This window comes from Neophocaena asiaeorientalis, unplaced genomic scaffold, assembly GCF_003031525.2.
Source record: "Neophocaena asiaeorientalis asiaeorientalis breed wild unplaced genomic scaffold, Neophocaena_asiaeorientalis_V1.1 scaffold150, whole genome shotgun sequence".
Classification (NCBI taxonomy): domain Eukaryota; kingdom Metazoa; phylum Chordata; class Mammalia; order Artiodactyla; family Phocoenidae; genus Neophocaena; species Neophocaena asiaeorientalis.
In genome coordinates this window covers 2,086,845-2,103,317 of record NW_020176571.1, presented here as the reverse complement: position 1 = coordinate 2,103,317, position 16,473 = coordinate 2,086,845, and the positions used below count along the sequence as shown (strand labels likewise).

The 16,473-nt window shown below is 48.0% G+C and overlaps 2 protein-coding genes across 20 annotated transcripts in view; one reads left to right on the top strand and one right to left on the bottom strand.

Moving 5' to 3' along the window:
- The window catches only part of LOC112391919 (serine/threonine-protein kinase WNK1-like), a 139,978-nt gene extending 128,942 nt beyond the window's left edge, over positions 1–11,036 (top strand). The window contains 3 exon segments of the mRNA XM_024733484.1: positions 1,060–1,254; positions 7,523–7,710; positions 8,132–11,036. Of these exon segments, the coding sequence (XP_024589252.1) occupies positions 1,060–1,254; positions 7,523–7,710; positions 8,132–8,449 (701 nt within the window). The 3' untranslated portion in view covers positions 8,450–11,036.
- Positions 11,037–11,895: 859 nt separating this feature from the next.
- RAD52 (RAD52 DNA repair protein) overlaps positions 11,896–16,473 on the bottom strand; it is a 52,242-nt gene continuing 47,664 nt past the window's right edge. For 13 of the 19 annotated variants that reach the window (XM_024733043.1, XM_024733038.1, XM_024733040.1 and 10 more), the window contains 5 exons: positions 15,223–15,446; positions 14,939–15,084; positions 13,502–13,573; positions 12,930–13,145; positions 11,896–12,465 (listed from right to left, as the gene is read on the bottom strand). In XM_024733043.1, the coding sequence (XP_024588811.1) occupies positions 12,404–12,465; positions 12,930–13,145; positions 13,502–13,573; positions 14,939–15,084; positions 15,223–15,446 (720 nt within the window). In that variant the 3' untranslated portion in view covers positions 11,896–12,403. Of the gene's footprint in view, positions 12,466–12,929; positions 13,146–13,182; positions 13,574–14,938; positions 15,085–15,222; positions 15,447–16,473 lie in introns of those variants that run through there. The other 6 variants (XM_024733046.1, XM_024733052.1, XM_024733051.1 and 3 more) reach the window with 6 other exon arrangements.

Here is a 16,473-nt window from a genome sequence, read left to right as displayed (position 1 = left end):
TTCCTTTTTAGTGAATGAATTGGTCATAATTACAACAGGGATGAATGTAAATTTCATGTAAGTATTTGGGTATGTCATATGATAATTTCCTTGGCTAAAGTTTTTGTTTTATTTATCTGTATTGGAATAAAGAACTTGCTAGTGTATATAATCAAAAAAATAGTTAAATCATAATCTCTGGAAATGAATTGTAGTTTACCTATTTTTTATTATGATAGCGAGTTTTTACCCTTTGGTGAAAGTATGGTAATGTTAACAGATAACTAGTTGAAAAGTGAAAGCAGCTAAAATAAGTTTATACCTCATACTTGCTCTTCAGTTCTAATATAAATATGTTGGAAAGCAGTTGTAAGCTTAACAGCTTTCCATTCTCTGGAAGCTTTCAGAGAGCCCAGCTTTTCTCTAGCACGCGAGAGCCAGTTCGTTAGGAGACGTGTGATGATGAGGAATAGCAGCTAATTCAGGTTCTGATCCCAATTTTGACCTTCTTTGTGCGTGGACTTCTAGTCCACTAGCCACTAAGGGATAGAGAAGTTAGTCCATTTCAGGCCACCTGGCTAATGATTGAAAGCCACCTTTTAAGAATAATTTTAAATACGCATTACTCTCCAGTCCCTACATCATTTTCGACATCTCTTTTGTACTTGATCTGACACATGTACAGGAAAGACTAAGCAGAGACTGTCTCTGGAACCAGTTTGTATCATGATCCAACTCAGTGTTTATAAGAGGGTAAAAAAGGCAATGCTGAGATTGCAAAATGGAATTCTCTCATGTCCACTGCACGTGCTAGTCTTCTTGCTCAGCTTAGACTTGGAATCATCCAAGTTGTCCATGGCTCAGCATCTTCAGGGATGGGGTCCTGTAGCCCTGTTGCCTGTTGAGTCTCCTGCTACATCTCACTTCCCCTCCTGTCAGTGAGACCCTTGCTCTTTGATCTCTTATAGTTTTTGGCCCATTATTAATCCGTCAGTGGGACACATTGGAGGAAAGACAGTGCCTGTCAGGTGTGGTTGGAAGGCTGTGCACGTTCCCTCATGCCGCTGTGTCTTTTGGCAGGTAACCTGTCTGGCCAGAGTGCAGCTTCAGTCTTGCACCCGCAGCAGACCCTCCCCGCTCCTGGCAACATCCCAGAGACGGGGCAGAATCAGCTGTTACAGCCCCTTAAGCCATCTCCCTCCAGTGACAACCTGTATTCAGCCTTCACCAGTGATGGTGCCATTTCAGTACCAAGCCTTTCTGCTCCAGGTCAAGGTAAGAAATCAGAGCAGCCAGCATCTTCCAAGAACATTAAAATGGACGTATTGCCATATGTGGGACAAAAGCCTGGTGAGGAACCTGTTCAGGTGGGTTGGAGGAGCAGCTGACCAGGAACCAGCCGCACGGTACCCACATGATTCTTTGGGCTGTAAGGGGAGTGGGTGGGATCACTGCTCCCATCGGGTGGAAATAGGTTTTTTCAAGGGACTACAGTAAAAAGTGACACCTGTGCCCTGTGAAGCCTCAGTGAGATGAGTGACTCCTTTGGGATTTGGAGCGTATGCTTTAATACTAGACTGGGATTTCCTGGACCACATTCTAAGGAGTTTTAGCCATTTCTGAAAGTTAATGCATTTGATTAGCCAGTGTAGACTTCTAAGATTTCTAAGTATGAGAGACACATACTAAAATGAATTCAAGTTTTTACCCATAATCTACTTCCCAAATATAGGTTAATAAACAAATGTTTAATAAAATGATCACTGAGAACATTCCTGTAGAGGAAGGACCTTCTGGTAACATTAGATCTAGAAGCTGAAAGGAGTTGGGCCTGTGGGTGGAGAAGAGTGAAATCAGGAATCTAGATAGTGAAGTAGGTGCTTTCGCCACAGCGCCACAGAAGTTAGGCGTTAGGCCGCCTCCCAGCAGGATGAGTGTCCTTGGGGGAGGCGCTCGGTCTAGGCAGGTGGCGGGACTGCGGCCTGACCCTCCTGCCCCACGTCCAGGCCTGTCCTGGAAGCTCATACCTCTGTGTGCTGTCCTGGCGCATCTCACTCTCCAGCCTCGGGTTCTAACGTCTCGTAGCTGTGTTCTGTCTCTTCTCTCCCCATTCTTCCCTGTTCTTCCCCTCTCACAGGCTGTGCGAAGTTTAACTGTGCGTCTGAGCAGGTGACGTTCAAACCTGGTGGCAGGAGGACCCGATTTCTGAGTACGCCCTGCTTGGCTCTTTGTGTGTAACACCTTTACTCCTTCCTTGTCCTTGTGTTTCTGCTGCTTGGATCTGTTGTTTCACGCAGTCCATGTGCATTTGTCTTGGCTGAACTACTATTACCCTCAGAAGTTTGGGTCTCTGTTAATTATGATAAAAGATGTAGAAATAACAGTAGGTTTCTGTAAACATCAAAATAAGTTTCTGGAAGAATTGCCTCTTCCTAGGCCCATGACAGAGGGCACGGGGTCGCTCAGCATAGCGAAATCTGGGCTCACAGTCCTGCTCAGCACTGCCCCCTGCTGTGGCATTAGAAGCCACAGAAAGCATCTTGGCCACTGGTACTGGGAAAAGTTACACCCTATTTTTCTCTTCTTCTTCAGAGTAGGTTGGAATCTTTTTTTTTTTTCCCCCTCAATTAAGCATAACCATCTAGCAATTGAGAAGATGCTAGAATCTCTTCATTGGATGTTTTCACCACCACTACCCTGTAACTCCATGAAATCAGAATTTCAGAAAGGGTTTCAGTGTAGTTCTTATAAGGCTTACTAAAGACTGAAGGGCCAGCACCTGCAAGCAGAAATGGGCTTTTTAACAAGAATGCTGGGATTTCTCAGCTTTCTTCCCCTGAACAGGGCACAATAGCAAGTCACCCAACCTCTCCAGCCCATCTCCCCATGTGTGGAATGCAGGTGGTCCTACACAAATCAGATAAGATCACATGCACAAGACATTATTTCTCTCTGATTAAACCACACCTGCCTGGCACGTAGCAGGTAGTCGGTAAACGTATGTTGAAATAAAAATTTTTTAAACAAAAATAAGGCTCAAGTAGAAAAACTTTGTTAGACTTCAGGTAAAGATCTTCTCTGTTAAGGCCTCAAACTTCTGATGTGGTTACTGAAGTGCTTTTTAAATGCATGTGCTCGGACCATCGTTGTTTCCGAGTATGATTCAGAGGTCCTTGGGCACTAGTCTAGGGCTGTTTAACAAAGAGGGAGGTGGAAGGCTTACCCAATTTAGTAGGGTTTTTTTTTGTAGTACGCGGGCCTCTCACCGTTGTGGCCTCTCCCGTTGCGGAGCACAGGCTCCGGACGCGCAGGCTCAGCGGCCATGGCTCACGGGCCCAGCCGCTCCGCGGTATATGGGATCTTCCCGGACCGGGGCACAAACCCGCGTCCCCTGCATCGGCGGGCGGACTCTCAACCACTGCGCCACCAGGGAAGCCCCAATTTGGTAGGTTTTTGAGCACTGAGATCAGTAGCTTTTCTGGCAAGGCTAGGCTGGACCAAGAATATTAGCTCCTTGACACTTAAGCAAGCATTTAATTTATATGTCCAGCTAGAAAGAGGAAAAGACATTAACAGTAGGAGACAAGTGTTTTGAGATAAAGTGTGATGTGTCAGGCCTGTGTTGCGTAGCCTGAAATGTCTAAGAGGGAAGGAGAGAACCAGGGCTTTCTGTGGAGGAGTGTGGTGTGACGGGTGCCACTTCAGATGAGATAACGCAGCAAATCCTCATCACACTCTTAAAGGTAGGTGGCATTACGCTGTTGTTCAGGTGAAAGTGATTAGAAGTATTCAACTTTATCACTCCCTTCTGGGTCTTAAAATTAGAGGCCCTACCTCTGTTGAAGGCATGTCAGTGTACATCACGTAAGCCTTGATGAACAAATCACAAGAGGCAGGTTTAAAGCAAATATGGAGGGCCCATGGTTAGGACTCGGTGATTTCACTGCCGTGGCCCCAGGTTCAGTCCCTGGTCAGGGAACTAAGATCCCATCCTGGAAGCCGTGCAACGAGGCCAAAAAAAAAAGCCAAAAAGCAAATATGGAAAGAGAACCGGGGCTCACAGGCATGGGGTCTCAACTAGTCTCCGATGCTTTACTCTATGCTTTCAAAATAGATAATGGTTTGGAAGCACGGCTTGGCTTAATGCTTTATTTATGTTCAAAAGTTGCTTGTTTTCCACATATTTTTAAAGATTTTTCTAGGAGGGAAAGGGTTAGTATTGTATGTCTAGGATGTGGAAATAGAGTGTTAGCCAATTTAAATTAAAACCGTAACAATGGTACCATCTGTCAGCCTCCTGTGGTAGAATTGTTAATGCATTTATTGAGTGCTTTGTTAACAACCCGGCAAGAGAAGCAGGAGCGGGGGACACGGTCGGTGGAGAGACTGTGTGGGTGTTTGAAATTCAAGCAGTGAGACCCAGAGGGAGACTGGGGTTCATCCCAAACCTTGGTGCAGGGCATCGCTCTTGTAGGTACAAAGACTGGGTGTGGAAACTCACTTCTGCCAGCCGGGAACCAGCAGCCAGGAGGGTCCATCATACAGAATGGCATCTGTGGCAGGGCTCCCGGGTCCCTCCAGTCCGCCTCCCCTCCTGCTTTCTCTTGCTGGGACTTTGTGTGCGGTTTGGAGATTGTAAATATTTTCCACTGATGTTTCCTTATCTTTAACACACTGCTCTCTTTCTGTGCTTCAGGGAAGATGGTGAAAAAAGTCTGTCCTTGCAACCAGCTCTGTAGTAATTATCCTTTCTTTCTGTTACTTCCGGCCCTTGATTGCAAAGCCTGTTGCGCTTGAGGTCTTTGAATCCCGAAGCCTCGTGACTCTCGGACTCGCAGCTCCCGTCCGGCTAGTCCTGCACTTTTCTGGTGTCGTCTTTAACGTGCTCAGTTGCTGCCACTGGCTGTCCTTCCAGATTCAAGGTCACCTCACAGTGCTCTCATTGACGGCCCCGTGCCCTGGCTCTGGGACAGCTGTGGGTGGAGGCGCCTGCGGATGTGCGTAGGGGCCTCAGGGAGGCCTGGCTCCTTGGGAGAGAGTCCTGTAGTCAAAAACGTGTGCCCGGCGCTGTGCGCCCACGGGGATTCGGCCGGGACCGTGGCCTGCGAGAGCCTGGGTCCTCACATCGCAGTGGGAGCGGCTGCTGGGCTGCTGAGGGCAGGGACACTCCGTGTAGACAGGAGGCTTCTCGTGAGAGCGAGGACAGTTCAGCAGCCCAGCAGCCACCGAGAGGCCCCTCCAGAAAACTCTGTGCTTGGGAGACTGGGCAGTAAGCTGTGGCTCGTAGGCGTTGTTACTAGGATCCGGCGGTGGGGTGGGGGCATGTATTACGGCAGGAGAACATCAGAAAGAGAATTTCTGGTGGTAAAGGATGCACGACTTTTAGAGCTTTTGGCAGAACTGAAGAAGGTTCAAAGGATAGTCATATCCTCTCAGGAAGGCGAGCAGCATTCTCAGAAATACCTGCGTTACCAGTGCTCCTCAGCGCTCTAGAGCACGCTTTCTCTAGAGCTGCAGTGGGCCACACGCACTCCCCGTTCTCCTGGGCTTTATTAGCCAAGTCAGCTCTTCCTGGGAGTTAATTCCTGGTCAGAAAGGGATGTGTGTGTGTGTCTGTGTCCTTTAACGGGAAAGCTATTTTCGGAAGCCAGAATGAGAAGGTGAACTGTGAGGCTGACTCTCCCCCGTGGTGTAAACCCCACATTCAGAATCCAGTGTCGAGTAACCAGATGAGGCCATAAAGGGGCCTCAGCATCAGCGGCGACTGGCATGAGACCAGAGGGTGTGGTTCTAGCATGAGGAGTTTGTGGCCGGCAGTGCTCAGCTCTGCAAGCTTCTGAATTTGGCTTTTGACAGCTCTGCTCACTTGTGATTATGTTTTGTTTTCATCGTCTCGCTCACCATCAAGCTCGCGAAGCAGCTGTCACTCAAGGAGGATGGCGGTCCTCATGCATGTGATGTGCTTGCTCTCGGGATCTCGTCATTAGCACGACCGCCATCCTCGCTGCCTGCGCTTCCCGCCCCAGCGCTGTCTCACTGCTGTTCGAGGAACGCTGTCTCCTGTGCTTTTCCACTTTGCACCTGGGCCTCCTGTTCCACAGGGAGCTTACTCTTCCCTTTATACGGTGTGTGTGATAGCAGCCCCCGTGGCTCTGGCGGGCACTGAGAGTGAGCTGACAACACGTGCAGTCGGCCCGGCTTGTCTTGCCTTGGTGATAAGAAGCACGTGCCCCTCGCACTCTGCAGCTTCACCTCAGAATAGCTGTTCCTCTAGGACATGTGTGCTCGGGTGTGCCGTTCCTGGGTGGCAGGGTGCAAACCGGCCTCGAGAGCAGCAGTGCATTACAGGGGGCTTCTACGTGGCAGAGTTGCTTCCGGTGTGCTGCTTGGATCTTGAAAGCAGGACGATGCATGCATTTAAATATCTAGCCCTGGCAGTATTGGGGGATCTTAAGTGCTAATGGCTCACAGCCTACCCCAACAGCTTTCATTTATTCTGCAGCAAATGCGAGATCTGGTAAGAAAGTGGGGGGTGACGGGAAAACACAAGACGTGACTCTTCTTTCCCTCTTCCCTAAAACTCGCCTCTTCGAATAATCGCCAGTGTGCCCTCCAGCAGAGCCGAAATCAGGCAGGACACAGACTCCTTTCTTTCTCATCAAACCATAGAAATAGAATTCCTTCATCACAGCCCCAAAGCGTCCTCCCCTCCGCACCCCTGCCTCAGCTGGGCGTGCATGAGAGTGCTTGCTCTTCTGGGGAGTGGGGGCCGTAGAGGCCTTGAAGCAGCGGAACCGAGGTCATCTTTGGGAAGCCACGCCTTCCTGGAGCTGAAAGACTCAGGCACACCGTAGAGAGCCTTCCTCCTGAGCGCTCCTGGTTCTTTACTCAAAGGAAACGGGGAGACGTTGAAGCCTTAACTCTCGCAAGTTTGCGTTTGCAGTTCATGTTTATGGGTCCAGGTGAAAAAGGCTTCCGACCAGAGCACGCTTTCTCTTGTCGCCCCTTTCTGTGAAAGAATGGCTGAAGACCATGATGGTCCCACATGGTTTGGGAGCCCATCTTTCCTGGGGCTTGTCTTTGCGTTCCTTTAACTCCTCCATGAACCCTGCCCAGTGCTCCAGGGATCCCCTTCTCTTGCCCTGTTCTGCAGCATTCTGGAGCAGCCAGCCTCACTGGCCACACCGCACAGCTCTCCTCCCCCCCAGGTGATGCTGGGCACGGAGGCCCAGAGCGAGTGTCTGCGCTCCAGGATGCCATGAGAATGGGCAGGAGGAGGTCCCCGCCCTCTGTACCTTCCCTCATCCGGAGTTGCTCAGCCTCATCTGGAGCTCCTGAAGAGAACCTGTTTCCATTAGCCTGTGGTGCCAGAGCATTTGGCTACATAAGAACCTTGGAACCTTCCTTTTCTTGCATGGCTTCCCACTTCACCCTCCCCATTCCGTGGTTTGCCATTCATCATCCTCGGAACTTTTTCCTCTCCCTGAAATTACAACCCAAGCCTCTTTTAATGGTTGTACTCTGTTTCTTTTTCTGACTTTAGGGACCAGCAGCACAAACACCGTTGGGGGAACAGTGAACAGCCAGGCCGCCCAGGCTCAGCCTCCTGCCATGACGTCCAGCAGGAAGGGCACGTTCACAGATGACCTGCACAAGTTGGTGGACAACTGGGCCCGAGACGCCATGAATCTCTCAGGCAGGAGAGGAAGCAAAGGACACATGAGTTACGAGGTCAGTCTGCCCCTTTTGCCATTTTCCGGATCCATCAGAGTATCAGTGAGCACATGTCTCGCTCGTATGAGGGACCTTCTTCGGTAGCTCATGAGTTTTAACACTTTTAAGAAAACAAGACAAAAATCACCCAGGTCCCCTTTTAGTTTTCCTGCCCTGAATCCCGAGCTCTGTATCGGTCAGCTCAGTTTTTTCTTCCCTTTTCCTTTCACACTCTGAACTACACACATACGACACCACCCACCTCCAATCAGAACAAGTATTTGATAAATATAAAGAGCCAATAATTATGATGGAAGGTTGTCTGGGTGTTGTTTTCAGTGTCCCCTGCAAGATGAGAGCAGCCCGCTTCTGGAATTTTGTCTCAGTTCCACCCATTTCACACCCACAGCAGCTTCACATGGCATTGTTCTCTCCTCAGGGCCCTGGCATGGCGAGGAAGTTCTCCGCACCTGGTCAGCTGTGCGTCTCCATGACCTCAACCCTGGGTGGCTCCGCCCCCATCTCTGCAGCATCAGCTACCTCTCTAGGCCACTTCCCCAAGCCCATGTGCCCCCCGCAGCAGTACGGTTTCCCAACCCCCCCCTTTGGCACGCAGTGGAGCGGCACGGGCGGCCCAGCAACGCAGCCACTTAGCCAGTTCCAACCTGTGGGAACTGCCTCCTTACAGAACTTCAACATCAGCACCTTGCAGAAGTCCATCAGCAACCCTCCAGGTTCCAACCTGAGGACCACTTAGACCTAGAGGCGTTGACGGAGTAGATTGGGGGCAGGAGGTGGAGTGGTGAGGGGCAGGTGGAAGGGGGATGGGAAAGGAGCCTACCTACTAACTACTAGCGCTGCATTTAACTGGTTATTTCTCGCCAGACAGGAATGTGTTTAATACCGCTTAGAGCCCTCAGAGTGGAGAATCTCCCTGTGCTTTCACCGTTTATTGGAGTGGGATGAGGAGGAAAGAAAGAGCAGGTTTCTTGTGTATGCTTTATCATCTCTCCCCAACAGTGAGCGCTTGGAAAGAGAATCGTGTTGGTCAGAAGGCCTCTAGAGAGCTCAGTGGAAAAGCAAAGCCCATCTGTGTTCTCAAGTAGTGGGGCTCTTAATCTTGTTACCCAGCGCAAGTCCCTTATCCCCTCAAGAACATAAACCGCAAGACAAAAAACGAAACTATTGGGCTCTCTCCTACCCTGTCCCCACCCCAGCCAGTCTTTAGAACCCAGTGAAAACAGCAGGGGACGGAGGTTCCAACCCTCTCTTACGATAGGTCATTAGTGCTTTAAGCAGATGGTATTCGCAGCTTTGACTGCAGCATTAGCCATTAGGAAAACAAAAGTAAGTTCCCTGCGGACATGTAACTTTGCCATCAGTTTTGATGTGGAAACACTGTGATATATAAATGTTGTTGGACAACAGTAGTTTTAAAAGTAAGATATGAAAGGTTTAAAAAGTTGAAAAAAGCTAGTTCTGTCCTTTACCTATTGAGACTTTACTTTCTCCTTTGTATTTCCATTGTATTAGATAAATAAATGTGAATGTAAAATTGTATAAGTTACTGTACTTGAATACTTCTGTTCTCCCAGTATTGCTCGCTGGATGTTTTAGTGCCTTGGACTTCTATTGCTTCTGCCGTTAACATCAACTTCTCATCAGACCCCAGTCAGCAAAAGGGCGTACGGAAGGAAACCTCGGGTCCATGTGACCCAGCAGTGGATTATGCAATAAGGAAATTGAAGGAGTATTTTTTTTCAAGTCATTCAACAGTTTTGTCTAGAGCAGGTGTAAGATGAGCAGGTGAGAAGTTGACAGTAGTGGTTAAAAGCAGAAAACTCTGTTTCAGGACAGGTGAGGAGGGGTGTTGTCACAAAATCGGGCAATTTACAAGATTGAGCGTGGTATGCGATAAGTGATGAAAGAAAAAGAAAGACTACGGGATGGGAGAACAGACTTGTTTTGAAGATAGGTGATGCTTGGCCAGTGGCTGCCATAAGCCTTACTTACCTGAGCTGGGCTTGAGCAGAGGAGACCTGGAAGAAATGGCTGAATATAAAGGGAAGGGTACGGGGTGGGGTTGGGGGGGGGGGCGCTAGTTTTTAAGCTGGGAAACATGATAGTGAAGTGTCACAGATGGAGAAAGTTGTTCTAAGAAAAATCATTTGGATTGCTTCCCTCTTGGTGCAAATGTCCCGTGTATTTCTCAGCTTGGGGTACTGTAGTTTGTGGAAAGTGGACCCACATCTGAATTTAAGCATTGTAGGAAAGAATGCTTATTCCTACCCACTTCCTATATAATGTCCAAATGGTTGCAGGATCATAATCTCTTGCGCCACCTTATTTCTAGAATTAACAGCTGATATTCTCACGTTCTCTGTAAACAGATATTCCCCTGAAGTAATAACTGCAACCAACCAGTATTATTTAGTGCTGTGCCTAGTTGTAATGGGCAGTTCTGTTACTTTCAGAACTTTCAGGAAATACTCTCCTCATTGCCTGAGTTTGGGATCTCTGTTCTCCCAGAAGGTGGGGAAAGAAGCCAGGACTCTTAATTTTGGGGTGCTTCTTGACTCTTGAGCTGGGAAACTGACTTATTCCAACCTCTTACCCACCTCAGTGGCACATCCCAGGAATCCCCATGACAGGAAGAGCCTGGATGGCTGTCCTGTCCTCCGGTGGTCATTTTCTTTAAGTTAGCCGAGACCCCAAAGATGCAAATGAGAGCTGAAGGTAGTAGAAAGGTAGAAGTGAAAAGGGCAGGCGTTCCAAGCTTTGCTTCGAAACTGTTTACTTACTTTTTCTCTGCTTATAATCCTCGGGAGATGACAAGAGTAAGGACAGAACAAGAAGCGCCAGGGAAGTGGGGAACGGACCCCTGGGCAAGGAGGCAGGGCTTTGCAGCAGAGGAAAGAGGAGCCAGAGTGCAGCACGTGACTGTTTTGTTTCTTTGGTTTAATCATTTTGAGATCTCTTCACTCACAGATGGAAAGTAGGAACTGCTTTTATTTACTGTTTTTTCCCCTCCTGTGGATGAAATAACTGAAGCCTAGAGGAATGAACCTAGTGCTACTGAACTGTTTAAATTATTTTTGTGTTAATAGTACACTTTGAGTATCTTTTTCCACATTAAAAAAATTCTTTCTGAATTATAAGTGTTTTCCTTACATTATTTAACAATGTACACTGTTTAAAAAAACAGACTAAATTCAAACCTTGGGGATTCTTGGCAGCCTGTCAACCCGTGCGTTTGGGATAAACCCCCGGGGTCACGCTTTCTGCTTCCGTTTGTTACCTTTGTAGATGAAACCATTCAAATAAACCAGACTTGCTTTTCTTGAGCTGTGGGGTTTCATTTTCAGCACATGTCTTTTTCGTAATCTCATTAGCTCTGATTGGACTTGTGTGCGATTTATAACTGGATTCCTATCTCCGGGACCTTTTCTTTTTTTTAACAGCAGCAGTTCTGACCTGAACTAAGATGCTGCAGACAGGCAAGATATATTTTCTGAAGACCATGGTAAGGATATGAAAATCAGAAGATGAACCTACGCCCCAAGCTGTGCAGCTCAGGTGAGGTGGCGGGAGGTCAGGGAAAGCCCCGTGCTCGTCTTCCAGAGGCGTGGCGGTGGCCTAGGGGCACAGCTTCCCAGGTGGGCCTGTGCTCCAACAAACTCAAGACTGGGTACAAGGCCCAACCCAAAATGCCCTTAGAAAGTAAAACTGCACACTCATTAGTTGGGGGAAAGGATTATGAAACATCTAAAGAACACTAAAAGAATTTAAGGTGGTTGATAATCGCACATCCGAAATAGCTAAACAGCTGCTTCTGTCATGCAGATTTCTGTGGTTTTCCAGCACATGTAAACGTTGTTTACACTATAGCCTGTGACGTCTGCAGTAGCATTGTATCTAAAACAATATATACCTTTTTTTTAAGAATATATTTTTAAAAAATATTTATTTACTTGGCTGCACTGGGTCTTAGTGGTGGCATGCGGGATCTAGTTCCCTGGCCATGGATCGAACCCGGGCCCCCTGCCTTGGGAGTGTGGAGTCTTAGCCGCTGGACCACCAGGGAAGTCCCTAAAACGATATACTTTAAAATGCTGTTGGGAAAACGCTCAACACAGGATTGCCAAAAACCTTCAATTTGTTTAAAAATCTGCGAAGTGCAATAAAAAGAAAGAGGTATGCCTGTTATTTTGTTACAAAGTAGGATTTTATTTTGCTTTCTTAAAATGCCTTTTCTTTGGTCTTAGATTATTTCCTTATTAGGAAAAAATGGAGGTAGTTTCATGATGAGCCTGTAAGTAAGTGACAGATGGTTGTAGATGAGGGGCAGCGAAAGGGGTCAGAGGTCACACAGAGTGACATACCGCAGGCCGCTGTTGAGGTTGGTGCGTGGGGAAAGTGGCCACTGTGATTCCTAGAATTTCTACCTTTATTAACATGAAAGCTTAGGAATAAATAGTGAAGAGCCAAAGAAAAGGTGTGCGTTTAATCTCCGCAGGGCTTCCCAACCTGCCCAGCTTGATCTGCGTCAGGTTCCAATAGTGAAATCGTCTGGCGAAGTTGAGCATGAAGCAAGGTAAATCCCCGGAGGTAATACGCTCATTCCCTAGGAATGATGAGTCATTTCATGACCAACAAGCAGTTTTTGAAAGTCCCTTTGTGACAGAATCCAGTGAGGTGAACGGAGCCTTGGTCAAGATGGATCCAATTTCCTTTTCTTCGTGTCCTGGTTCTTCCTATATGAATCACAGTCTCCTATGGAGAAGAGAAAACTGTTCACATACAGCTGCCACGATGTAAAAATAAGGAATAAACTGACAGCTAAAAACTTCTGAATCGCATTAGTTACTGTCCTACTTTAAACTAAAGGCCAAGAACGAAAATTGTTATGAGGGGGACAGGTCCCTCTGTTAACACTAGACCAAGCTGCGGTAGAGATCACGACAGGCCTGCTTTCAAGAGGAAAGCTCTTAATGCAGCCATGCTTCAGTGTCCCACTTCTATCAATCAGCTAGAAAGAGCTGCACCTCAGGTCAGGACTCCAAGGAAGACTTGCAACTCTTAATCCAGTTACACTCCATTTTCTTAGACTGCTACTGGTCTGGCACGAGTCCCCTCCAACTTCTTAAAATGGAATGTCATTCTTTCTTTAAGATTCATAGAATTATATATATACCCAGGTTCTCCCTTCCATTTCTGCTCCTAAAACACTTTGCTACCTGTTATGTGTTGGTTAAGGTTGTAAGTTTGAAGGTGCCAGGGTCCAGATTTTGCCTGTGGATTCTGGTGGCAAAGGCTCTGTGGGGTCCTGTTCCGGGTCTCCATCTCGTTCTGCAGGACGGAGGTGGCAGGGGCCTGCGGCGGTTCTGGTTTAGACAAGGGCTTGACCACACTGTCCCCTGCATCTAGAGCCATGTCCCACATTTCAAGACTGTCTGCAAGGACAGAGGTCACAAGCAAATGCAGCATCAACAAACGAGGTGCTGGAAAAATAACAGGTCGTGAGAGGTGCCGAATCGTGAATGCTCTCTACGATGGCGTTTGGAATTTCTCTTTCCCCGACCCATGAAAGTACACCAAAGCCTCTCGCAGGTCCGGACAGTAGAGGCGCTGCATATGTGCTATATGTGCTATCAGTCAGCACTTTCTACAAAACCAATGGAAATGAAGATATTTTATGCCTCTTTTGAAATGTATTTGTGACGACGGAAAGTATGCAGCACAGTAACTTACAGACACTTGATAGGTATTTACTGATTAGGACTGAAGCCATTCCTTTAGCCCTCCTGACCTGGAAGCACGTCTGTCTGGGTGAGCGGCTCTGAAGCAGCAGTTCCGGCAGGTGGCACCGGTGGCAGCGCTGCTGCAGAGAAAGGACAAAACCACGTAACCAAGCTGGGCCGGGGACGGCCTTGGGAGTGCGCGCAAAGCCACCTGGGGTTACACTCATCGGCGCGGCCAGCAGAACTCGGGACCTTGCATCCTGGTCCTACCTACGGATCTATATAAAATAGGACTGACGATACTATATTCTTTCTTCTCATCAAACTGCGAAAAAAAACCTGAGAAGTTTGTTTCTCCTTTAGCAGAAACGGAAGAGTTACTGTAAGCCGTTTTGTCCAGTTTTTATTTGAAGCTATAACCCTTGCTCAATCAAAATCTTAAGCAGAAATGAATATGTAAAACCAAGATGATGACTGTGTGATTCGGGGTGGGGGAGGTCCTGGAGACGACGACTCCTCCACCCCTGACCCCCAGAGCTTCTGCAATGGTTTGGAAGCTGACGACCTAGAATAGTAATTCTTAGTAAGAACATCTCCAGCACAGTAAGTTTTTTGGGGTTTTTCCCCCTACATTAACCTCAGCCTGTCAGTACTGCTGAGGGGAATTATAAAGAACTAAACGTGAAGCAAGTCCTCGGAAACTTCTTCGTAATTTTTAGGGAGAAGCTGGGCAAAAATCCACTTGGTCTTTCTTTGTTTCTAGTCTCTGAGAAAGACTCCAAGAAAATCTGTATCTACTACTCCCACTGAACCTGGACTCTGAAATAAAAAGTTAAGGGATAAAGAATTGCCCAAAAACCCATTCTCTTCAAACCCAACTTTGCTTTATGTTCAGAGACAGACAGCTCAGGGGCTTCCTTGGTGGTGCAGTGGTTAAGAATCCACCTGCCAGTGGAAGGGACATGGGTTCAAGTCCGGTCCGGGAAGATCCCACGTGCCACAGAGCAACAATGCCCGTGCGCCACAACTACTGAGCCTGCGCTCTAGAGCCCGCGAGCCACAACTACTGAGCCCACGTGCCACAATGACTGAAGCCCGTGCTCTGCAACAAGAGAAGCCACTGCAATGAGCCCGCACACCGCAACGAAGAGTAGCCCCCGTCACCACAACTAGAGAAAGCCCCCGTGCACAGCAACAAAGACCCAACACAGCCAAAAGTTAAAAAAATAAGTTAAAAAAAAAAAGCTCAGAAAGGCTTTCTCATGTACACGTGGCCGAAGTAACTGAGGCGAAAAGAAGCTCTGTCCCCTGAGACAAGTAGTTCCAGGTTATGTCAGGGCCCATCTCCTTCGCCCAAAAGACCAGTGTCTTCCTTCAGTCACGGGGAATGGTGAGGCAGGACGTGACGGTTTGAGCCCGTGGCCGCCTCTGTGCTGTATGTGGACCCGACCTGCTGCAGAATGGGGAGAGCAGTTGCCCCCAGAGCCCGTGCTCCGTCCTCTCACCAGGACCCTGCTTCTTGGCAGGTGGGCCAGACAGGGGTTCCTGCTGCTGCTTCTCCATCTGCTCCCGGAACCGCTGCTGCAGCTGTCTTTGCCGGAGCTTCCGCTGGTACGTGGCATTGCTCTCTGTGGCAGCGGAGGTCGGGCTTCTGCATCAGGAGAGCGACAGGGAGGTGAGTTCCTGAGTTAACCGGTGAGCAGCAACACACAGCTCCCAAGGGAGCACACGGGCCAGCCAGTGTGCTGGCTCTGAAGTGAAGGCAGGAGTGGGAGGCAGGGGGAAACACCTGGGAAGGAGCAGGGGCGGGGAGGGCACGCAGCCCACACCCGGAGCTGCTGTCCTCGTCCCCTGCATCACAGCGTGGTGGCTTGGTCTGCAAGGGGACGTCACCTCCTGTGCTTTGGGGGGTCCGAGAGTCAGGTTCTGTCGGCAGCTGCTATATCTGGCTTGTTCCACAGATGGTTCAAAGTCTTGTCTCTTTGCTTTAGTTAAATCCACTTCAAGAGGCAGCTAATGAGGGAAAAAAAGGGGAGAAAAAAAAACTTCTTCCAACTGCTCTTCCCCTTCCTCAAGGATCTAGATACCTGAAAAATGGCATTTCACAATCCTCTATCCATCATTCCTTCTAGGTCCTAAGAAGCTGGGACAAGGGATCCATAAGTTCAAGTCATTTTAATTATATGAGGAATAAAACAATTTCATTTTCCACCTATGCCATTATGTATTAATGAAGTTTTGATAAGGAATCATACTTCAGTTTTTATTGAGGGCAAATGCTCTGTAAAATCTAATTTGAATCTTTTCTCGGCAACCAGATCTGATGCCGTCTACTTTTTTTTTAATGGAAAGGATCACACATCATCACACTACAGAAACCCAGAGATTTTTCACATGGGAGAACTTCTCTCTCACTTAATAATAGGATGCTGACAGAATAAAGGAATATGAGGGATTGAGATGACTACATTTTGGATAAAGATGATAACATGAAAATGAAAATTATACTGTGAGATTTCATACTGACATTGAGAAGTAAATAAGTTAAACAGGGCTTCCCTGGTGGCGCAGTGGTTGAGAATCCACCTGCCAATGCAGGGACATGGCTTCGAGCCCTGGTCCGGGAAGATCCTACATGCTGCAGAACAACTAAGCCCGTGCGCCACAACTACTGAGCCTGCGCTCTAGAGCCTGTGAGCCACAACTACTGAGCCCGTATGCCACGACTACTGAAGCCCACGCACCTAGAGCCCATGCTCTGCAACAAGAGAAGCCACTGCAATGAGAAGCCCACGCACCGCAACAAAGAGTAGCCCCCGCTCACTGCAACTAGAGAAAGCCCGTGCGCAGCAACGAAGACCCAACACAGCCAAAAATAAATTTATTAAAACAAAAAAAAAACTGGACAGTCACATGCAAAAGAATTAAACTGGACCACTTACACCATACACAAAAATTAACACTGGATTAAAGACCTGAAACCGTAAAACTCCCAGAAGAAAATACAGGCAATAAGCTCCTTGACATTGGTCTTGATGGT